The sequence below is a fragment of the Heteronotia binoei genome, chromosome 21 (assembly GCF_032191835.1).
Source record: "Heteronotia binoei isolate CCM8104 ecotype False Entrance Well chromosome 21, APGP_CSIRO_Hbin_v1, whole genome shotgun sequence".
NCBI classification, from domain to species: domain Eukaryota; kingdom Metazoa; phylum Chordata; class Lepidosauria; order Squamata; family Gekkonidae; genus Heteronotia; species Heteronotia binoei.
Window position 1 is genome coordinate 22194071 of NC_083243.1, and position 24846 is coordinate 22218916.

Below are 24846 nucleotides of genomic sequence, written 5' to 3' on the forward strand. Positions count from 1 at the left end.
TAAGGCTTTAATCGGGGTTTTCCAAATCTTGTTTTGATCTGGGCTTTACCGTTGTGCAGGGGTCCTCAAACTTTTTAAATAGGGGGCCAGTTCACTGTCCCTCAGACTGTTGGAGGGCCGGACTGCCGTTACTGTACAAGGCCGCGGGCCGTCAGTTCTCCGTCTTCTGCATCTCTCTCCCTTCCCCACACCACACACCCTGGCCTGGGAACTCACCTCACCTTGGTATCACCTCACACTCTGTCTCCGCCGCCTCAGCCCAGTGCCGGAAGTGTGCGTTGCTAACGCGAGTTTAGGTCAAACGTCACTTCCGGTCTGATTTTGCCATAACCCGGTGGGCCGCATAAACGTCCTCAGCGGGCCGCATCTGGCCCGCGGGCCGTAGTTTGAGGACCCCTGCCGTTGTGTTTTATCATTTAGGCGTGTGAAACTTTTTTTAAAAAAAATCCCTTTGCCTTTGAAAGCCAAAGCTGGTCTAAAGAGCCTCTACAGAAAGGGAGTGACGACGATTCTGAGCAATGCTTCTTAAGAACATAAGAGAAGCCATGTTGGATCAGGCCAATGGCCCATCCAGTCCAACACTCTGAGTCACACAGTGGCAAAAAAATTTATATATACACACACACTGTGGCTAATAGCCACTGATGGACCTGTGCTCCATATTTTTTTCTAAACCCCTCTTGAAGGTGGCTATACTTGTGGCCGCCACCACAAGCATAGCCACCTTCAAGAGGGGTTTAGATAAAAATACAATTCCTTCTTATACAAGGAAAACAGCAAGTTAGGTTTCCCTCAAAGATACCTTGGACACCCAAGCGGCTCTTCCACTCCTGCATCAGACAGCAGGAAAGCTGAGTGGCGTTCTAGTGGACAATCACCATTGAAGCAGGGCAACAAGGATTCAAAGGGGTGCCTCTCACCGGACGGCCAAACCGGGCATACACTGGAGCTCCTCATAATCTCTTTAAAATTCTGTTCTCAAGCACACGGGGGTCCAATTTAGCTGGGGACCACAGCATGAGGAGGTGAAGCCCTTCGCCCCACGCTACTGTGCAAGAACTTAAGCTGTAACTTCTGCCCTCCCTTGGATCTGATCAGAGGTACGTATGCCTGAGAACTGACTTTTTTTGCAGGGGGGAGGGGGACTTCATGACAACTCCCAGTACACCCCCATCGTTTGGCCCAAGCTGTTCTACTGACGCATCCCCCAGCAGTCTCACCTGCCGGGGCTTTCGACAGCAGACAAAAATGATGTGGAGCGACCGTCTGGAAAGCACGGCATACTTTTGCTTGGAAGAGCCACTGCCTGCCTTAAAGGAACCCTTGGGAGCAGCAACCTCGTTGGATTCTTGCTGTGGTCCATAATGCACTCCTTTAAAAATACTACAGTTGAAAGAGAATTGTGTCTCGCTTCACATTATAGCTGGCCTCGACAGAACACTCAACCAACTGAAACCCCACCGGCAGCCCGTCTCGAACTGGTACCTAAGCACCAACGGCCACCCCTCTGCTCTGGCTGTACCGTTCTCAAAAGATCCTAAAAATTATGCAGCACGGAACTGCCATTCATGTGTGAATGAAGAACGAAAATGGAAAAGGGGGTGGGGAGTGAAGAGAGATGCTTACATTTCCCAGTTATATTAGTGGAGACTCAGGCACCATAATGGGACTACGCCAGTGCAACCAAACGGCCTGTCGGTGGCTTCCTGGGAGTCGGGATCAAAGCCACTCGGCACAGCAACTGTACAGGGACTAGAAACAGCCGGGGGAAGACTGCAGGGGGAGAGGTAACAAAGACACAAACCATAATTACACACATACACACACACACTATAATCTGGGATGTAGAAAAGGTTTTTTTGTTTTGGGGGGTGGGGGGAGCCAATCAGTCCACAAAAGGTGGTTCATAATGACAGGAGTTTGCATATCCTCTGTCTTCAAAGACCAGACCTTCATGCTTTCCTACAGCACTCTGGGCAGGTTTATTGTGACCGGCCCTGCCTGATAACCCACATCTGTCTGCAGTCAAGCGAAATGCACAGCTGGAGTACTTTCCTTCCCAGAGTCCTAATAGGAAATGATCAAGTTAGCAAAGCGATACACGGTTTTCTTTTAAGTTGAAAAATAACAGATAACGATTTGCGTTAGCAGACGTTGCTGCTGAACATTTTCATCTTCAGGCTTTGCGTCGTAAAAATCCTCTTCTTTTGGGGAACTGTTATGTATTGTGTGTTCCCGGCGGATGGAATCTTCTTCAAGAATAGGTTGTAAGTAAAGAGGTGGCTCTGCCTTGGATCAGGAGATACAGAAAGCTGGGTGGAAAAGAGGAAAAAGGAGAAAATTGAGGACTGTACCGGGCAGCAAACCTGACGTGATAGAACGCTATGACCAATTCCAGCTCCGTGAGGAACAGGCCTACATGATGCTCATGCCTCTCTCACACAAAGCTTTTCTGCACAGGCCTAAATGCATCGGTGTGCCAACACAGCCCTTCGCAATGCTCTCCAGGCAGACTTATAATGGAAAGGGCCCCATTACAATGCTTTTTTATAGGCCACATGATCAACCCCAGGTTGGCTAATGACCTCCTTTTCTTTATTTGGGGATTCTTAACCAGCCTTACGGCTTTAAAAAACAGCCTTTGAGGCAGCATATGAGGTTAAAACAAACCACAACAAAGCAAGGGGGTTTATTTTGAAGACCAAGCAATAAAAACATGCTAATGTTTCCCAAAGTAGAATTACTGCCAGTTTTGAGGTTGAGGTGCTGGAAAGTAAGATGGATTTCACCTGATCTATAAAAGATGGCAAAGCAGATACCAGGTTGACAATCTCTAGAAGGGACAGCCTTAACCAGAACACCACAAAAAATAACATTGGAAGAGCCCTGCTGGATCAGACCAGTGGTCCATCTAGTCCAGCATCCTGTCTCACACTGTGGCCAGCCAGTTCCTCTGGAGGGCCAATGAACAGGACATAGAGGCCAAGACGGTCATAACAACATCAAAAAAACCCTGCTGGATCAGACCAGTGGTCCATCTAGTCCAGCATCCTGCCTCACACAGCAGCCAGCCAGTTCCTCTGGAGGGCCAGCAACAGGGCATAGAGGCCGAGGCCATCATTAGAACATTAGAAGAGCCCTGCTGGGTCAGACCAGTGGTCCATCTAGTCCAGCATCCTGCCTCACACAGTGCCCAAGCAGTTCCTCTGGAGGGCCAACAAACAGGACATAGAGGCCGAGGCCTTCCCCTGATGTTGCCTCCTATCAAGGAAAGGATTTCTTGTGTGAGTGTGTGGATTCCACCCCCTGCATATTGGTTCAGCCTCCTTTTCAAATGCTAGGCCTGAACTGAAGCTGTAAAAGTCTCAATGGAAAAAGACAGCTCTTGTTGCTGGGAACGTTGGGCACCCTGACCTTGTGACTCTCAGATAACTGCCCAGCTGCAGGGAGTGAAGCCATGCCTATCTCCACTCCCTTTGGATTCTCAAAGCCATGCCTCCTAGCAACCAGTTAATTGCATTCCATTCAATCAGAGCCCATGATTTACACCTGGTGGACATAGGAAGACAGACTGCATCTGTCTCTCCCTCCATCTTTACTTCAGCCTGACTTCACCTGCTTAGATCCCATCATCAATTGACATAGTCAACCTGAGATCAGACTGGTCTACGGGCCGGAAACCACACCGGATCTAAGGCATAAAGAAGCCTGCTTTTTGTCTTGTCACTAAGCTTCTCAGTTTCTTGCTAGCAAGCTTCACAATTGATGGTGTTTTGCTGACTGTTTGCTACGGGCCAAAAACTCTGTTGGCCTGTGCCGATAACAACCTCAGCTTCTGGAATGGTAACATCTGGTAACTCCTACATCAATGTCTTTCCTGAGCAGCTAGTCTTTGATTTGAGCTTGTTTTTGATTCCTCACTGCCTTTCTGTACTTTTTGATATATTCTTATACAATTTTAATAAATCTTCTTTAGATATTTTTTGTGGTGTTTTGTTCTCCAGGCGGCTTCAAACTAAATCCAGGAACCCAGACCCTGTCAAATGAACTATTCTGTTGGAAACTCATCCTGCAAGTGATCTACCTTGCAGGGTTGACTTTTTCGTTAAATCCTGGGAAAGGTTGGAAGCTTGCCTTCTGGGTGTATCCCAGCAATCGGAAGCCAAAGGGCTGCTGCTGGCAGCTACCTGACTGGAGTGTGTGTGTGCACATAATCCAAGGGTTTTCATTTTGTGTGTTGCTTGCCTTACCAAAACTGTCCTTGGACATGGGTTTGGGGTTGCTTTTTTTTTTTTTTTTGACACCTCCTGACTCTGAGATTCAGATGATTAGTGCCTCCAAATGTGGAAGTTCCCCTCAGCTACCATGGCTAGTAACCACAGACTTATCCTTCTTGGATCAATGTAATCACCTTTTAAAAGTGTTTATTCCTGTGGCCACCACTACCAACTCCGGCAGCGAATTCCTCCCTCCCTCCCTTTCCTTTGTCTGCCTATTGAATAAGCCGGTGCAGCTGCATAATCCCTGGCTTTTTGGAGGTCTGTCCTTAACATTTGGGACTTAATCTTTCTTCTTTGTGGCAACGGATGCTGTTGCTAAAACTGCTTTTGGACTGAGTGCCCATCCAGAGGGACACCGAAGATCCCGTCTCGTCATCTGTGGTATTAACTTTTATCATTGATTTTAGATGATAAACGTTAACTTTAGATCATTGATTTTGCCATCTTTTACTGATTTTATAATAAATGTTTTGTTACGATGAAACCATTAACATCTTAACTGTTTTCTTCGCGCTCTTAAAATAATTTTCCCCAGGTAGGCTTGCCAAATTCTGGATTGGAGATTCTTTTGCAGTGAAGCCTGTGTGGTGGACGGTGCCTTATGACGGACTTCCGGTGATATTAGAGGGGTGTGTGGCATATGTTAATGAGTTATGCTAATGAGCTCCACTACCTATTTTTCTAGAAAATGACCTCTGCTTTTGTCCATCCTGATTGTGCTGCCCATCAGCTTCATCATAAGAACATAAGAGAAGCCATGTTGGATCAGGCCAATGGCCCATCCAGTCCAACACTCTGTGTCACACATAAGAACATAAGAGAAGCCATGTTGGATCAGGCCAATGGCCCATCCAGTCCAACACTCTGTGTCACACATAAGAACATAAGAGAAGCCATGTTGGATCAGGCCAATGGCCCATCCAGTCCAACACTCTGTGTCACACATAAGAACATAAGAGAAGCCATGTTGGATCAGGCCAATGGCCCATCCAGTCCAACACTCTGTGTCACACATAAGAACATAAGAGAAGCCATGTTGGATCAGGCCAATGGCCCATCCAGTCCAACACTCTGTGTCACACATAAGAACATAAGAGAAGCCATGTTGGATCAGGCCAATGGCCCATCCAGTCCAACACTCTGTGTCACACAGCGGCCAATATATGTGTGTGTATACACACACACACACACACATATATATATACACTGTGGCTAATAGCCACTGATGGACCTCTACTCCATATTTTTATCCAATCCCCTCTTGAAGCTGGCTATGCCTGTAGCCGCCGCCACCTCCCGTGGCAGTGAATTCCACATCTTAATCACCCTTTGGGTGAAGAAGTACTTCCTTTTATCCATTTTAACCTGACTGCTCAGCAATTTCATTGAATGCCCACGACTTCTTGTATTGTGAGAAAGGGAGAAAAGTACTTCTTTCTCTACTTTCTCTATCCTATGCATAATCTTGTCATCGGATGCTCTCGAGTTCTAGTCTTTTGGGAGAGGGAGAAAATTTTCCCTTTGTCAACTCTCTCCGCCCCCTTAAGTTGTCTCTTTTCTAAACAGAAAAGCCCCAGGTCTTGTCAGCCTGTCTTCCTTATCATCTTGGTTTGCCCCTCCTCTGTACTTTTACACTTGAATGTGATCTTCATGGAGAACCGCAGCCTAGGGAAGGTGGCCTAAAATCAAATAAACCAACCAACCATGGAGATGGCTGGCTAGGAGCAGTGCCATCCTAAGAATAAGCAGAAGCTAGTCAGTTTTGTTTCCTGTAAGTATGTTCAGGGGCAAAACCCACCCCCTGTGAATCCCAGAGCCAGAAGGCAACATCAGATGAAGGCCTCAGCCTCTATGCCCTGTTGTTGTCGGCCCTCCAGAGGAACTGGCTGGCTGCTCTGAGAGACAAGATGTTGGACTAGATGGACCACTGGTCTGATCCAGTAGAGCCAACACCAGGGCATAGAGCAGGTGTGGCCAAACTGTGGCTCAGGAGCCACATGCGGCTCTTTCACACATATTGTGTGGCTCTCGAAGCCCTCATCACCCTGTCAGCTGGCTTGGAAAAGGCATCTCTCTCTTTAGATCACTTCGAGTCAAGCCAACTGGTGGCATTTAAAGTTAAAGCTGCTTTCTTTCTAGCTCTCCCTTCCTCCCCCCTCTATTTGCCTGCCTGCCTTGCAGATCTCAAATGTTCATGTCTTGTGGCTCTCAAACACCTGATGTCTATTCTACATGGCTCCTATGTTAAGCAAGTTTGACCACCCCTCGCGTAGAGACTGAGACCTTTCCCTGATGTTGCTTTCTGGCTCTGGGATTCAGAGGCTTAGCGGAGGTTCCCCTCAGTCACACACAGAGGCTAGAGTGAAAACAGGACGCAGAATTTGCCGTTGGAAGAAGCCAATACGAGAAGCTTCTCTGAAAGAGATGAATTGTGAGATTCCTATGCTGTCTCTGCACCTGATTTGTATTCCAAATTGGAATCTGCCTGTCTTCATTTCAAGCAGTGGCCCCTTCAGTCTCTCGTGACAAGGAGCCCTTACCTTGTTTCACGCCTTTTTTCCTAATGCACAATTCAAAACGCTGAATCACCACAAACCTGAAAGACCAGTCTGACAGTCGCCCAGGTCATACTTTCGGTGGCACTTCCCTCCGCCCCCCTTCAAGCCATTTCACAACACCTCGCCAAGAACTGCCGTTCTTTCCCTTCTTTCTACCCTGCTTTTTCGGAACAGTTCCCTTTTTCAGTTGCCGTGGGCCAGATATCCCAATAAGGTACAGCACCTCACGAGCGTGAACCAATCAGCCCTGCAAAATTTAGCCAAGATTAGTGCACCACTGCATCTGACCCTTCCCTCTTCCCCTCCAAAAACTCCAAATTCTGGCCACCGTATCTCAAAAAGGGCATTGCAGAGCTCGAAAAAGTACAGAGGAGGGCAATCAAGACGATTAGGGGGGCTGGAGCACCTTCCCTAGGAGGAAAGGCTGAAGCATCTGGTACTTTTCAGTTTAGGAAAGAGACAGTTAGGGGGGCATACAGAGATTTATAAAATGATGCATGGGTTGGAGAGAGCTGATGAAGATAACTTTTTCCCAGTCTTCCCAAAAATACAAGAACTCCAATGAAGTTGATGGGCAGCAGGTTTAGGATGGACAAAAAGAAATACTGCTTTATACAACTATGGTTGGGTTCTCTAGACCCTCCCATGCAGACCCTTACCAGAATGGTGGCAGCCAGTAGCAGGCCCTCCTAGCTCCCTGCTGTGTGACACCTCACCCCTCCACCTGCAACTGCTGGAATGGCCTTGGGTCAGCTGCGGTTCTCGCAGAGCTGTCCTTGAAAGGGCAGCTTCCAGGAGAGCTCTCTCAGCCCCACCTACCACACAGGGTGTCTGTTGGGGGGGAGGAAGGTAAAGGAGATTGTGAGCCACTCTGAGACTCTGAGATTCAAAGTGGAGGGCAGGGTATAAATCCAATATCTTATTATTATTTGCAGCTCACAAGGAGCTCCTTCTGTGCTCACCCTTACCTTGGTTTGAATGAGGGCTTTACAATTGCTGATGCTGAACTTGTCGATGTTAGAATCTTCCATTTCTTTAATGCTGCTCTTCTCTACAACATCGTCTTTGCCTTCTGGAAGGACCTAGGAAACAGAAATCATCCATCGTTTCAGACGGTAGCCATCTTGGTTTACAGTCAAACAGATTCATGTCCAACAAGAATTTCAGGGTATAAGTTTTCAAGACCCAAATCGTCATAGAAAGCATCGCCAAGCAGCCCAGGAGCTAACAGATGTCAGAAACATGTTTTGAGACTACGCTGCTTCTGTACAACATGCTATTAAATCATGTTGAATCTATGCAATGACGACATTTGGGCACCAGAAGCTGGAGCACCTTCCAAGTTTATTTGATTTGATTTATATCCCGCCCTCCCCGCCAAAGCAGTTCTCAGCCAGGTCAAACCACACGCTGGGCAGATGAAAGGGGCTGCTGCCAAAAACTCCAGCTACACATTTAACACATGGGGGCACAGTAGAAGGGCTTCTAGTATCCTGGCCCCACTCTTGGACCTCCTGATGGCACTTGTTTTGGCCACTGTGTGACAGAGTGTTGGACTGGATGGGCCACTGGTCTGATCCAACATGGCTTCTCTTATGTTCTTATTGACTCCCTCACCTTTCACAAAGGCCAAGAAGACACAATATCCTAAAGATACCGTTTCCCCTCAGTGTGCCCAACTCCTGCTGGAGGCAACCAGTGATGGGGTGGAGGGGAGAGAAAATGCAGAATGTCATGCTATGGGTAAGTTCTCTTAGAAGGCCAGGCTGAAAACAACTAAGATTACAGCATGAAAGACCAAACAGAACCACTATTAGAAATATTTGCCTTAAGCGCCTTGGAACCAAATAGAGTGCCTTGTCTAAAATAACTACCTGAAAACGTGGACCTAATCACACAATGAATTAATTGGGCCCACTAAATATACACGGTGGACATAAAAACCGCTATGATGGCATAGTTTGGTACATGCCTTTACTATCTGGGGTTCACTGAGGAAGAAGTCATCGAAACGAGGGATTATCTAGAATCCTCGTGTGGACTAGGACTTCATATTGGACTTTTCATGGACTTGATGGTTTCCATTTCAGAACTAATGAGTGCGAACTTATAAATGGATTTTGCGAATGAATTTGTTTTTTGGACTTTATGTACTCTGCCTGTTGCTTTAATGCTCCAGGTTAAGAGGCAATAGTATTGTGTAAAACTATAACAACATTCTGCCACCACTGACATTAATGAAAATTGTTCTTTATTTGTGTGCTTTTACAGCTAGCAGTGTGTTGGTTCTATTTGAAAACAACTAGGGCCAGGGCTTTCTCAGTGGCAGCACCCTGTTGGTGGAATAAACTCCCGCAAGAGATCAGGGCCCTGCTCTCTTAGTTCTGCATTAACGACACTGCATTATTGTATGGTATTATTGCTATATAGCACCTCTATGTTTTACTATATTTTTATGCTTTTACATTGCCATTGGCCTGTTCGCCGCCCTGAGCCTGCTTTGTTGTGGGCAGGGCGGGATTTGAATCTAATAAAATAAAATAAATAAGTTACAGAGCAGAAGATAAGCTCACAGCTGCTCCTTCAATGGCAGCCATACTTTTTAGCGCAACGCCTGGTTTGGCATGCGGATTCAGAAGACCAACTCACTCTTCCAGATCAACAGCACATTGGCCGCTTTTGGAGGAGGAGGAGGAGAAAGAAGAAGAGGAGGAAGAAGAAATTGGATGTATATCCCGCCGTATACTCTGAATCTCAGAGAGGTCACAATCTCTTTTATCTCCCCCCCCACACACACACACAACAGGCACCCTGGGAGGTGGGTGGGGCTGAGGGAGCTCTCACAGCAGCTGCCCTTTCAAGGACAATTCCTAGGAGAGCTATGGCTGACCCAAGGCCATTCCAGCAGGTGCAAGTGGAGGAGTGGGGAATCAAACCCAGTTCTCCCAGATAAGAGTCGTTATTTATTTTATTTATTTCTCGCATTTATATCCCGCCCTCCCTGCCGAAGCAGGCTCAGGGCAGCTAACAGTCAAACCCAGACAATAAAACAATAGCAAACAATTAAAATTAACAATAATCATTGCCGATCAGACAATTTAAAACAAGTTAACACAATTTAAAATAATCTAAAACAATTTTGGTGCTAGTGTTGGTACTATTAAATTCAGCGATGTTGGGAATCTTCTTATATTGTAATTTAACTAAAGGCAAGTCAAAATAGAGCTGTTTTATGGGCCTTGCGGAACTGGGTAAGGTCCCGCAAGGCCCTTACATCTTCTGGGAGTTGGTTCCACCAGCAACTGAGAAGGCTCTTTCTCTGGTAGCCTTCAGTCTCGCCTCCCTCGGCCCAGGGATTGACAGTAAATTCTGCGATCCAGATCTGAGTACCCTCTGGGGAACATGTGGGGAGAGACTGTCCCTAAGGGAGACAGGTCCTCAGCCATATAGGGCTTTAAAGGTAATAACCAGCACCTTGTAGCAAATCCGGAATACTATTGGCAGCCAGTGCCGTTCCCACAGCCTTGGCTGTATGTGTTCCCGTATAGAGAGACCCAATAACAGCCTGGCTGCTGCGTTCTGCACCAACTGCAGTTTCCGGATCTGAGACAAGGGCAGCCCCATACAGAGGGCATTACAGTAGTCTAGTCTCAAGGTGACCGTTGCATGGATCACAGTTGCTAGGGCGCTGCGCTCCAGGAAGGGGACCAACTGTCGTACCTGCTATCTGGGCTTCCATTGCCAATGTGGGCTCCAGCAGCACCCCCAAGCTTCTGACTTTGGGCGCCGATATCAGTGGTGCCCCATCAAAAACTGGTAGAGGGATTTCCCTTCCCAGACCACCGCGACTCAGGCAAAGGACCTCTGTCTTCATCGGATTCAGCTTCAGACGACTCAGCCTGAGCCATCCGCAGTTCCGTGTTGTACCATGGCACCATCTTTGAACGAGGGTGCAGAGGGCGCCGGGGAGTGATTTCATCAATGGCCATGGTGAGCCGATTTTGCCAGGACTCAACCAGGTCATCGAGAGAGTCGCTAGGGGGCCAGGAATCCCGCAGTTCCCTCTGGAACCGTACTGGGTCCATTAGGTTCCGCGAGGGAGCTAAAATACGCTCGCCGCCTAAACGGGTTTGGGGTGGTACATCCATACGGGCCTTCAGGAAATAGTGATCCGACCATGGCACTGCATCAGCAGTAATTCGAGCCACTGTAACCCCCGACGCGAAGATCAAGTCCAGCATGTGCCCAGCCTGATGTGTGGGTGTTGTTACAAATTGAGAGAGTCCTAGCGTAGCCATGGATGACACTAGGTCCATCGTCTGATTGGAGTTCACGTCATCGGCATGGACACTGAAGTCACCCAAGATTAAAAGTCTTGGGTGTTCCAATGCCCAGTCTGTTGCGGCCTCCATCAGGGACGATAAGGCGCTAGCTGGTGCGTTAGGCAATCGGTACACCAGCCAGATCGCCAAACCCTCTCCAACATCCCACTTCAGATCTGCACATTCAATGCTGTCGATCTCTGGAGTCGGGAGAGCCCGGAAGGAGTAAGCCTCCTGTATGAATAAGGCCACACCTCCCCCCCACCCGCTAGTCTGTGACTGGTGAAAGACTGAGTACCCTCGGAGGCTACTTGGGAGAGGGCTACTGTCTCCCCAGCACACTCCCAGGTCTCAGTCACGCATGCCAGGTCCATATTCTGTTCACACAGGAAATCCCGAAGGACTGAGGTCTTATTAATGGACTTGTACTTAACCGCTACACCAAACTGGCTCTCAATAAATGCAACGGCTGCTTCTAAGTTTCTTGGAGAGAGCTGCTCTGATGATAACACTTTCCTATCCCTCGAGCGCGACTCTTCACTGCTAGCTTGCTGCCCGGAGTACTCAACAGTCTGCAAAAGCACCACAGGTGTTTGATCTTGGCATCAAGGATTTCTTGCACTTCATGATGAATCTGACCACGAACCAGAGTTGGGGGTGGTGATTTTGTCTGGGGGTGCCAACGTGAGGGTCCAGGGTCCTTCTTCAAGTAGCTGGCATGGAAACAAGGGTGGACATGCTTAAAGGTTTTTGGCAGTTCCAGTTCAACAGTTACCTTATTTATAATCCTTTTGATTGGGAAAGGTCCCAAATATTTCATCCCCAATTTTTTACAGTTTTGCGCATTAGGCAAGTGTTTGGTCGAAATGTACACCTTGTCACCCACTACTAAGTCCTAAAGTTCAGAGTGTTTTTTGTCATATTGGGTTTTGTAGGCTTCTTGCACCCTCTGTAGTTGCTTACTGATTATCTTCCAACCTCCTGCTATCCCTTGCCACCATTCAGTAAAGTCTGCGGGGGCTGACGAGGGGGGAGCAAGTTCAGGGAATGGTTTGCCTTCATATCCATACACCGCTTGGAAGGGGCTCACTTTAGTGGTGCTATGCATACTCTGTTGTTATAAGCATACAGAGTCACCCAATTGTCCTGTTGCAAGGACATATAAGCAACGTAAGAACTGTTCAAGCACCGTGTTGGTGCGTTCCGTCTGCCCGTCCGTCTGTGGGTGGTAGGCTGAGCTTAGCCCTTACTCCATTCCCGCTAGTTCACAGAGGTGCGACCAAAATTTGGCAACGAATTCTGGGTGGCGGTCGGAGATCACCTTAGCGAGGAAGGTGTACAGCCTAAAGATGTGCTGGGTAAACAACTGAGCCAGCTGCTTGGCCGTAGGGAGTTGCTTACACGGCACGAAATGAGCCTGCTTAGAAAAAGTGTCCACTACCACCCAGATCACTGTCTTCCCCATCGAGGGAGGTAAGTAAGTTCTGAAGTCCATGGATATGCATTCCCAGGGTCGCGAGGCGGGGGGAAGAGGTTGCAAGTGCCCCAGCAGCAACCCCCCCTTTTTAGCTATGATACAGGTGGGGCACCTTGTTGTATATTCTCCCGCATCCTTATGTAAACCTGGCCACCAGAATTGTCGCTAAATCAAATGGACTGTCTTTACAAACCCAAAATGCCCCCCCCCCCCCCCAGTTTGGAGTCGTGTGCCCTCTGGATCATGCGTTCACGTAAAGAGGGGGGCATGTAGAGTTTCTCCCCTCAGTGCCAAAACCCATCCTCTTTCTTGCTGTCGTGTTGAGAGAGGCGGGACAAGGCATCCGCCAAAAAGTTCAGCTTTCCGGGGATGTGCCCCAGCTTGAAATTGAACTGCTGAAATAGCCCCGCCCACCTTACTTGCTTATTGTTGAGCTTGCGGGTGGCAATGAGGGCAGCCAAGTTTTTATGATCTGTCCAGAGTTCAAAGGGTTCCTATGCCACTCCTAGGTAGTGCCTCCACTTTTCTAGGGCCAGTTTGATGGCGGAAGCTTCCTTGTCCCACACCGACCAATTACATTCAGCTGGGCTGAACTTTTGAGACAAGTATGCACAGGGGTGCAATTGGCCCTTCTGGAGTAACAGGGCTGCACGGGTGACATTGCTAGCATCACATTGGACCACAAACCTTTTGTTTTCATCAGGGTGTATTAGGAAGGACTCGGAGATGAACCGGGCCTTAAGTTCATCAAATGCTTTTTGGCACTCCCCTGTCCACAGGAGGCTACAGCTACCCTTAGTGGCTTGTGGCCCCTTCCCCTTGGTTTTCAACAGTTCTGTGAGGGGTAGGGTGATCTCAGCAAAGTTATTGATGAACCCCCTATAAAAATTTGCAAACCCGAGGAAACTCTGGAGTTGTTTACGGGTTCGAGTGGGCTCCCACTCAGCTACGGCTTGTACTTTGGTAGGATCCATTCCCAGGCCCTCCGTGGACATGCGGTATCCCAGAAAGTCGAGCTCTGTCTTGTAGAACTCACACTTGAACAGTTTGGCAAATAACTTGTGCTCATACAGTGTTTGTAGCACCTTCCGTACTAACTGGATGTGTGAGGGCAGCTCTTGCGAGTATATCAAAACATCACCCAGGTGGGGGAGTGACTTTGACCAACATCTGGTCAAGAGCCTTTCCCTAACGCTCGCCCAGCTGGCTCCAAAGTTATATTCTTTTTACCCCTTCAACTATATTTTTTGAATCTTTGAATGATGTCCCCTAAAGGGGTGAAGAAGAGTAAACAGAAGGAAAAAAGCGTTCAGCTTTTAACTGACTTCTTGGAATTATCATCCACCTCCTACACAAGGTTGGAGAGATATGAGTAACCAGCAGGAGAATGTCCTCTCACATTGAATTTATTGACGCAGGCAATGTCTAAGTTAGGACAAGAAATACGAGAGGACATAACCTCTATGTTACAACCGTTGTGTCAGCGTCTGGATGAACTAGAGGATTCTCATAAACAAGTTACCCAGACAGCACAAGAAGCTTTAAAAAGAGCTCAAGAGTGTGAAGGGAGAATATCGGAAATAACATCAGATGCATGGATGAGGGAACGGGTTTTAACAATGGACTTTCGTAACTGGGAGCTGTGTTTAAAGTTTAGAGGTTTTAAATCTGATGTGGAAGCTGAAATGGACTTATATGTATTTATGGCAAATTGGCTTGCTGAAGCAACTCACCTGGAGGCCGAAGTTCTCCCACTCATTCAAAAAGTATATTGTGTCGGCAAGGTATGTGAAGACAATTTGTCTTATACTAGAGTTATTTTGGTGCAGCTTAAGGACTATCAAATGAGGCAAAGAGTCTTTGCAGAGGCCAGGGAGAGGGGAGGATTGGACTATCAGGGGTTGAAGATTCAGGTCTTTCCGGATCTCCCTCCTGAATTTTTAAGAATCAGAAGAGACCTCAAGGATACAACTGCCAAACTGCGGGACTTAAAAATTAAATATAAATGGCTACAATCAGGCAAATTATACGTCCAAAAAGGCTCCACTTCATATACAGCATATGACGCAGCCTCGGGTGAATTATTACTCTCCAAGTTAATTCCCTCCTCCCCTGCATCGAGAGTAAACAACAGGAATGCTCTCCTCTCATCTCTTTAAGGACAACCCGTGCTCGTACTGAGGAAGATCATGTAAACTTGGAAGAAAGAATGGATTCTATCTAAAAAGAAACTGAAGCAACAAGAAAATGGAAAAGTTGACGAAATTTATAATTTATATCTAAAGACTTTTCTTTCGGAATTTATGGTTGGGTGGGGTCAGCTGGCGCAAGCATTTGGGTAATTTCCCTCCACAGCTAATTCAGTCCAGGTGGAAGGAGAGAAGTATCTCTTCTAGACCTTAACCCTTGAGGTCTCCAGAGACTGAGATATTTTGTTAGAATTTATTTTTATTGATTTTTTTTCTGTTTTTTGAGAGTAGAAGGAATAATGAAGTTATAGAAGAAGGAAATATTGAATGATTGTGGTATTAAACTTTTAAAATGTATTAGGGAAGATAGTACTGTTAAGCTTAATTATTCCTCTACTTAAAAAATAATAAAATATATAAATAGACATACATATATACATATTAAGAAGTGTGGAATGGTAACACATGAAGTAATCTCCAAAGAGATAGATCAACTTTAGTTTATGTTAACTCAGGTGAGATGTTATTAAGTTGTGTTGTTTTTGATTTGCTATTGTTGTACACTTTTTTGTTGGAATAGGTATGAATCATAATGAGTCTATAATAAAATTTTGATTTATATGCAAAAAAACCCCAAACGTCATCCAGGTAACAGACCATGCCCTTATATAGGTATTTATGCAATACATGTATTAAGTTCATGAATACCCAATGCCCCCTTAAGGCCGAACGGCATGACCAAGTACTCATATTGGCCCAGGGATGTGTTGAAAGCGGTTTTCCACTCATCCCCCTCCTTGATGCGCACCCGGAAGTACGCATCTCTGAGGTCAAGTTTAGTGAAGATTTTCCCTTGGGACACCTCCCCTAAGAGATTCCGTATGAGGGAGAGGGAGTATGCATTACTCATGGAAATCGCGTTCAAGCCATGAAAGTCAGTGCAAAGCCGTAAACTGCTGTCTTTTTTCTTTCTAAATTGCACCGGAGCGGCATGTGGGGGGGACTTGGCGAGATTGAGAACGCAGATTGAGTTCCAGGAATTTCTGTAACTCCTCCCTCTCCCTCCAACTCATTGAATATAGCTTGGCTTTGGGAAATGGCTCCCCCTCCACCAGTTCAATGGCAGTCAGTGGATCTGTGTGGGGGAAGCTCATCCGCCTCCTGGGCGTCAAACACCTTTTGTAAGTCTCAATACACGGGCGGCAAACTGGGCACTTCAACTCTGGTGACACAAAGTTTCTCAAGCTGGGGGGGGGGGCCCATTTTTTATTTCAATGGTGACTCTCGCATACCAGATCCAAGAAGTAAATGGCGCTCCCACTCCACTGGACCAGCGGATTGTGGTTGGTCAGTCACTCCAGGCTGAGGACGGCTTGGAACTTGGTGGCCGGGGCAATAATGAATGTATGAGGTTCTCAATTTTCCCCCACTCCCAAGGCACACACTTCGGTCCCCGTCCTACATGGCTCCCCCTTCATTGGGCTCCCGTCCATTTGCTCAAACACATAGGATTCTTGCAGGGGCACCGTCTTTAATCCTAGCACTTCCACCAAGCTCAGGGATAATAAGTCCTTGGAGCATCCTGAGTCCAGTAGGGCCCTGATGCAAGAAAATCGTTTCATAACAGGTTTACTAGTGTTATGGGTACATAATACAAAGTCCTGGATAATCTCACCCGTAGTGGTGCGGCCGTGGCTCTGACCTGCTTTTGCGCGCTCCTCACAGCAGATCTGGGTCGTTTCCCGGCAGCTGGGCCTCTTCATCCTCCTCCTCGGACTCCTCGGGGACCGGCTTGCGAAACTACAGCACCACTGACTTGGCCTTGGTCATTGGGGCTCCACCGCCGCCGGTTTTCTTCTTAGCCTCCACCTTCAGAGATGTGGAGGTCCGTGGCTCCTTCGGCTTGCTGGGGCATTCGCTGGCAATGTGATTCTCCCCCCCCCCCACCCCACACTTGAAGCACAACTTTGCTATGGCTCTCCGGTCACGCTCCTCACATGACAGCTGTTCAGGGGCGCGCTTGGGTAGATTGGGTTGGGGTGTCTTCTCCCGCGCTTCTTTTGGCGGGCCCCCTTGTTGCTTCTTATGGAGGGCAATCATCTTGTTGCAATCCTCTATTTCGCAAGCTAGCTAGGTCCACCCGACTAGGTCTCGTGGTTCCCCCAGTTTCAGGGCTTCTCCATATATGTGAGAGTTGAGGCTCCTCTTCAATTGCTCGATCCTGGCCCCGTCGTCCCATCGCTGGACTTTGGAGTTCAGCGACCTGAACTTCCTGAGGTACTCTATGAACGATCCCACGCCCAGCTTGAGGTCTTGTAGGGCCACTATTGCGTTTGTCTCCTGTAAAGGGTCTTTGAAGTGGCGTCGTAGAGCCCTCAGGAAGTCTGTGGCAGAGTTCAGCGCAGAGAATTGCCTCTCGAATACGGTGACGTACCGCCGGGCCTCGGAGGCAGCTGCCAATGTACACTACCTGCAACTGCTCCATCGGGAAGTTACAGGCCCAGATGCTGAGGTGCCCTCGTACAGTCACAATGGCTAGTTCCAATGGGTACTCATCAAATCTCGCTTCACTCACTCAGGGGCCCCCGGGCACTGCCATCGACTCCTCTGGCTCAGGTTGAGGTTGTGGCCCTCAGTCAACACCCACGGGGGGTTCGCCTCCCACAGGGGCTCCCCCCAAGTGGGAATCGGCGGTCTTTCTCCCACCTCAGGGGCTGGTTGCGGGGGGGGGGCAGCTGCAATCCGCTCCCCCATTGCTCGCACTTGCTGGGTGAGGTCCTGCATCTCTTGGATCATGAAGGCATGCATAGCTTGCATTTCCTCCCAGAGTTGGGTGCTTTGAGTAGCCAAAGCTTCTTGCATCCACTCCACGGATGTGTCCTTCCCTTTCGTCGCTCTGGAACCCCCATGGGTGGTAGGAGTACTGCAGTCCCGAAAGTTGGTGGTGTTGCTGGGGGTCCTCTCTCAGATCTTTGATAATACTCTCTCAGAAATCCATGGAGCCCCAGTCTTTCCTCTGCACCGTGACGGTGACCGGAGTGACCCGCGGTCCTTCAGGCTTGGGTTCTTCCTCACCGTTTGTTTTAGTAATCCCCGTAGCCTGGTCCTGTTCACCAGCCATCGTGAGTCTGGGGTTAGGCTATGCCAGGGTGATAAGGGAGTTCCGACAAAATGTCAGACCCAGAGTCAAGGAAAAGACAGTTGAAGTTCAAGATCTTTATTCCAGCTTCATGGGCATACACACGCATTGTCGTGGGTAGTGTACATTGGCAGCTGCCTCCGAGGCCCGTCGGCCCGTCACCCTATTCGAGAGGCGATCCCCTGCGATGAACTCGGCCACGGACCTCCTGAGGGCTCTCTGTCAGTTCCCCCAACTTATAAACCTTTGCCGTGACCGTTATAATGCAAGCCAAAGCGCGCCAAGCAAAAGCAAGGGTTTTGCTAAGCTCTCATCACCACAGGTGCTCACTATCAGTTCAGGTTCTCATCTCCTCTAGCTCTTTGCCCTTGGTTACCTAACAACTAGCCAGTTCCCAGACATGCCATCCTCCCTCCAGATAAGCAACAAGTTACAGTTATATCAAAGGCATAGCAAGCGTAGCACAGCACTGAAACACAGCATAGCATTATACAATTGAATACACATGACAAGAGGAACAAGATGGAGTGACTCTTGACACCCAAGGCCGTTCCAGCAGGTGCAAGTGGAGGAGTGGGGAATCAAACCCGGTTCTCCCAGATAAGAATCCGCACACTTCACCACTACACCAAACTGCCTCTCTCCCAGAAATGGGTGTGCCCCAGCATCTGATTGTTTTGATGTGCAATCTGTACTCTGGACAGAGAAACAAAATAGTTTCCAATTGGCGAAGGTGTCAGACACAGATGTGTTTTATCTCCTTATCTGTTTAATCCATATGCAGAGCACATGATAAAGAAAACTGGATTAGATTTAGGTGGAGGGAAAACTAAGGAGGGGAAGGAACTTTTAACCTTGAGGAATGCAGATGACACCACATTACTGGCAGTGGAGATCTGAAACAGCTCCTGATGAAGGCTCAAGCAGAAAGCGTCAAAGCAGGATTACGGCTGAACATCGAGACGACAAAAGTAACAACTATGGGGGAATCACACAACTTTAAGGTTGACGACGAAGAAAATGAAATCGTTCCAGATTTCCCATTCTTTGGCCCCGTCATCAACCAGAAGGGAGACTGCAGCCAAGAAATCAGAAGGCGATTGAGACTGGGGAGGGCAACCACAAAGGAGCTGGGAAAGAGATTCTTCAGTGTAGAGATAGTTGATTCATTTGAAATGTTGTGTTGGAGGAGAGAGGACTGCCAAAAAGACAAATAAGCAGGTCAAGCCTACACTCTCCCCTAGAAGCTAACATAACTAAACTGAGGCTATCTCACTTTCGTCAGAAGACAAGAGTCGCCAGAAAAGACAGCTGTGCAAGGAAAAGTTGAAGGCAGCAGGGAAAGAGGAAGACCCAACAGGAGATGGACTGAATCAAGGAAGCCATGACCCCCAATTGGCAAGAGCTGGGAATGCCTGTAAACGACAGGACATTTCATTCATTCGTTCATTCAGCTTTTAACCCCACTCCTCTCCCTGCCACGCTGGGCTCAGAGTGGCTTCCAACAATTAAAACAAACAATAAAAACATCACTGTTCCTCAAACTTACCGTTAAAACTTACAACTCAATTATAATAACTCAATAAATTTTGGAGGATATGAATTTACAAGGTCACCGTAAGTTAGAAGTGACTTAATGGCACTTCCCACACACACACACACACATGTGTAGGCGAGGAATTCCAGCAGGAGCTCCATGGCATATTAGGCCACACCTCCCTGATGTAGCCAATCCACCAAGAGCTTACAAAAAAGAGCCTTGTAAGCTCTTGGAGGATTGGCTACATCAGGGGGTGTGGCCTAATATGCAAAGGAGCTCCTGCTAGTGTTCCACCCCTGCACACTTGACAGATGCTTGCATACATTTGCATCACCCCTCTAGGCTATACAATGGCTCTATAGATGGAGCAGCAGCTTAGGCCCCATCCCTGCTTCCTGTTGGCTATCTACCCTCCACCTTCAGCATGACTAATGCAGTTCAATTGGAGTCCAAGAGCAGCTTAGAGACCAACAAAAATTTCAAGGTGTAAGCTCTCAAGAGGCAAAGCTCCCTCCCTGCAGGTCCTCCATGGCCATCAGCAGGGGAGGGGTGAAGGCCTGCCAGCTCCAGTTTGGGAAACTCTTAAGAGATTTGGGGGTGGAGCCTGGGGAGGATAGGGACCTCGGCAGGGCTTCTTTTGTAGCAGGAGCTCCGTTGCGTATTAGGCTACATCCCCCTGATGTAGCCAATCCTCCAAGAGCTTACAGGGCTCCTCTTACAGGGCCTACTGTAAGCTCCTGGAGGATTGGCTGCATCAGGGGAGTGTAGCCTAATATGCAAAGGAGTTCCTGCTGCAAAAAAAAGCCCTGGACTGCAGTGGGGTACAACGCCATAGACTCCAACCTCCAAAGCAATACCCCCTTTAATACGCCCGGTCATTTCCAGGTTGGACCACTGTAACTCGCTCTATGCAGGCTTGCCTTTGGGACCGGTCCGGAAACTCCAACTGGTGCAAAATGCGGCAGTGCAGCTGTTAACTGGATTGCCTCACGGGCAAGCAGTCGGCCGAAGCTGTGCAAATTGCACTGGTTACCGATTGAGCACCGAATCCGCTTCAGGGTTTTAGTACTGACATTTAAAGCCTTACGCAGCTTGGGACCAACATACTTGCAGGACCGCCTCTCCCCATTCGAGCCCCGAAGACTGCTGCAATCGGCCGATCAGCACCTTCTGGCCATCCCCGGCCCAAGGGACGTCCGGCTTGCCTTGACCAGGGGCAGGGCTTTTTCAGCCCTGGCCCCGGCCTGGTGGAATCAGCTCCCTGTGGAGATCCTGTCGGAGCGGGAGTAGCAGAGTGAGGGAGATGACTTGCCCGACACAGGGCTTCAGGAAAGAAAATCAGGCAGACACGTGCAACTAGTGCCAAAAGGTGTATTAACATATATACACAACAAGTGCTCTCTTGTGCAGTCTATACAATATCACCTCCACGGACAAAGTGCTTCGCCTAACCACCATCTCACAGGGAGAGACCTGTGTGATGCACACACAGATCATATATAGTCCAAGCAGCCAATCCTGGCCATGCTGACTCAGCAGATTGCATCACTTGGCTTCTGCCGGCTCAAGCCGGTCTGCTGATCAGGTCACTGTGACCTAGCCTGGCAGCTAGATCACCAGCTGTCATACTGTAGCTGTCAGACTGGGTTTATGTAGATTCTTGCTCCAACACACCTCCTAATCTATTTAAACCCAGTATACCCAAACACTTTACACAGTTTTCATGTTCACTTGCAGTTAAACATTTCGTGAATATATCAGCGGCATTCTCATCCGATGTACACTTTATTATTTTTATGAGGTTTTTAGCCGCTGCTTCCTTCACATTTTGGTACCTGATAAGTATATGCTTGCTTTTCCCTCGAGCAGCTTGGTTCTCCGTCAGTTCTTTGGCTGCTGAGTTGTCAGTATATACTGAAACTGGCAAATTTACAGGTATGCTAAAGTCCCTCATCAGTTGTACTGCCCACTCTAGGTTAAGTACACATTCGTTTATGGCACCGTACTCTGCCTCACACGTGCTACATGCCACCAGGGTCTGCTTGGTGGCTTTCCATACTACTAGGGCATCTCCCAGAAATATTCCAATTCCTGTGGTTGATTTTGCCTTGGGCCGGTCCCCCCAGCTTGCGTCAGCATAGGCGCGTAGTTCAGGTTTTTCTCCTACTCTGAGGGATAGCTTACGTTCTATTGTGCCGCTGAGGTAACGGAGTACTCTTTTAGCCGCCACCCAATCTTTGTGGTGGGGTTCAGCATTTTTCTGGCACAATATATGTACCGCATAGCTGATATCTGGCCTGGTCCAGCACGCTAGGTGCAATAAGGACCCGATCAGGGACTGGTATAATGGTACATTCTTGAATATCTCACCTTCAGGTTCCTTGCTATAACCTGTGGTCATGGGTGTTTGCACACTGCTAGCTTCGTTCATACCATACTGAGCTAGCAGCGCTCTCACTTTGTTGCTCTGGGACAGTTCAAAACAACCATCGGCCCTCCTCGCTATTTCCACCCCTAGGTAGTAGCTCACTGGCCCCAGGTGCTTGATAGTGAACAGCTTACTGGCTGTTTCTTGAAACCATGCTAATTGTTGGTTGGAGTCCACTAAGACAATCAGATCGTCCACAAAGATGAGGACTATCATTCTGGACTCTCCCACCACCCTGCTAAACATGCAAGGGTCTGCCAGATGCTGGTTGAATCCTACTTTCATTAATGCTGACTTCAAACACTTGTACCATGCGTGTCCGGCTTGTTTCAAACCATACAAGGCTTTGTTCAGTTTTAACACACCACTCCCACCATCAAAACCGGGGATTTGTTCCATAAACAGCTCCTGGTCTAAGGGGGAGTTCAAATAGGCTGTCTCGAAGTCAAAGTGATGGGCTTGTTGCCCCGTACTTCCAGCCTTACACAATGCTGCCCTGAGGGTTTCAGCTTTTAAAGTGGGGGCAAACACTTGCTGATAATCCAATCCCTTCCTTTGGCTGAACCCTCTGGCCACTAACCTGGCCTTTCGTTGCACGGCTCCATTTGCGTCTTTCTTTAACCGGTAGGTCCACCTACAGGAGATAATGTTCCGGTTGCCCGGCCTTAGCACCTCAGTAAACACTCTGTTTTTCAGCAAGGAATCATATTCCTTCTGCATTGCGGCAAACCATGCTAGCCTTTCTTTACTATCTAGCTTCAGCACCTCCTCGTATGTTTCAGGTTCAGGGGTGCTGACTTGGTTTGCACTTGGGAACCCGTATCTAGCAGGAGGGATGCCTTTTGTGGCTCTGGCCGACACCCGTGGCCCTGTGCCAGGATTCGGCTCACCTTCTCCAGCCCCACTGGGTGCCACCTCCTGGGCTGGGCTTCTGGGCTGCGCTCCAACATTCTTATCAGTACTTGGCAGCATTCCCAGGTCTCTTTCCGTAGAGTGCAATCTTGCCCAGCTGGACTCACTAAATCCAGCGGACCTACTAAAGGTTAGCTTCGCCCGCTTATCACAAAAGCGATATGATTTGGTTTCTGGCTGGTAGCCCAGAAAGGTTAGGCTCACTGCCCGGTCACCTCCTTTCCTTCTATGTTTCAGAGGAATATTCACCCAGGCTTGGGTTCCAAATACCCTCAGAAAGCTCAAATCTGGGCAGTGGTTATATAGCCGCTTATAAGGCAAATCATTTACAGGCTTACACCAAACCCTATTATGTACGTATGCCGAGCAATGCATCGCTTCCGCCCAATAACGAATTGGCAGCTTTGCATCCTCGAGCATGCTGTGCATTAGTGTTTGTAACACGGCGCCTGTTCGCTCGGATAGCCCATGTTCTTGGGGCGTTGCTGGGTTCGTCAGACGGTGGGCAATGCCCTTGTTTTCCAGCCAACGTTTCATCTGGTTAGATAAGAATTCCCCCCCTCTGTCGGTTTGTACAGCTAGGAGATTAACCCCTAATTGTCTCTCCACTGTTTTGACCCACTTGGTGAATGTCTTATACACCTCAGACTTATGCACCATGGTGAAAACCCACGCGTACCTCGTGTGGTCGTCGGTGGCCACCAAGCAGTATCTCCTCCCCGACAGACTCTTTGGCAATGGGCCAATAACGTCTAAATGGACTAGTTCCAGGGCTCGTGTGCTTTCCCTTGAGCTTTCTTTAGCAACAGCACACGCCTTGCTTTTGGTCTTCTTGCAGACCTGGCAATCCAAGTAACGTTTGCAAGGATTTACTTTCAAACTAGGCACAAGCTCCAGGGTTTTCTTTAACGCCCTAAATCCGCAGTGCCCAAGTCTCCTATGGAGCAAATGTATACAATTATTGTGCACAGGCTCATTCGACACCTGAGCCACCTGGGCACAATCACTCTGGATCACATACAGTTTACCTTCCCTCTTTCCTGTCACAAGCAACTTTCCCCCACCTCCCAGGATTTTGCAGCAGGTTTTCTCAAATCTCACCTGGTATCCCTGGTCAAACAGTGTGCTAACACTCAACAGGTTAGACTGCAGTGAGGGTACATACAACACATTTTGCAACATACATTTCAGTGCAGGAAATTCCACATTGCCTGAGCAAACAGAATTGGCAGTGGTCCCATCAGCCACTCTCACATACTTATGCTCAGGACTGTCAATGTTTTTCAACAACTCCTTCTCGCAGCAGAGATGGCTCGTTGCCCCGGAGTCTAAAATCCAAGCAGACCCTGTGCTCTCTACTGCAGACGTGACCAGCCGGGTTGCTTCCTCACACGGGCTGGCGGTCCTCCGCTCTCGCCGCACACGCCCCCGCCTCTTCTCCCTCTCAGGGCAAGCTCGGAGCAGGTGCTGCGACGACCCGCATCCATAGCAGCGACGGACTGCAAACGCAGTCGGCTCCACTTCCTCCACCTTCGGACGCCTGCCAGCAGCAAAAGCTGGCTCATTCTTGGCTGTCTTCCCGGACACACCGATAACAGCACGCTGCCCGGCCGACACCCCCGGACAGCTCACGGCCGCAATTCTCTCTTGGAAGTCAAGCAGGTGGGCACAGACGTATTCCATGGTCAGGGTCGCTACGTCCACCGTCTCCAGAGAAGTTATCAGGGGAGTGTACTCAGGTGGCAACGACGACAGCAAAATGTACACTCTGTCGTCTGGAGCTACAGTCTTGCCTCTTGCCTCCAGCTCAACGAAACAGTCCGTTAGCCGTTCGATGTGATCTTTCACACACCCTCCAGCCGGCATAACGGTGCGGAACATCCTCCTTGTCAAGGCCATGAGGGAACCAGCAGTGGTGCTAACATGCACCGCACTCAACGCGTCCCAGGCAGCCTTGGGAGTGTCCTTCCCTCGCACATAAACCAGCTGGTCATCTCCTAT

General features: G+C 48.5%; 1 protein-coding gene across 1 annotated transcript in view; it reads right to left on the bottom strand.

Annotated features, from left to right (window-relative positions):
• Window positions 1-1838: 1838 nt before the first annotated feature.
• CLBA1 (clathrin binding box of aftiphilin containing 1) overlaps window positions 1839-24846 on the bottom strand; it is a 49973-nt gene continuing 26965 nt past the window's right edge. The window contains exons 5-6 of the mRNA XM_060262715.1: window positions 7807-7920; window positions 1839-2312 (exon numbers count right to left, since the gene is read on the bottom strand). Coding sequence (XP_060118698.1) covers window positions 2145-2312; window positions 7807-7920 — 282 coding nt within the window. The 3' untranslated portion in view covers window positions 1839-2144. The remainder of the gene's footprint in view (window positions 2313-7806; window positions 7921-24846) is intronic.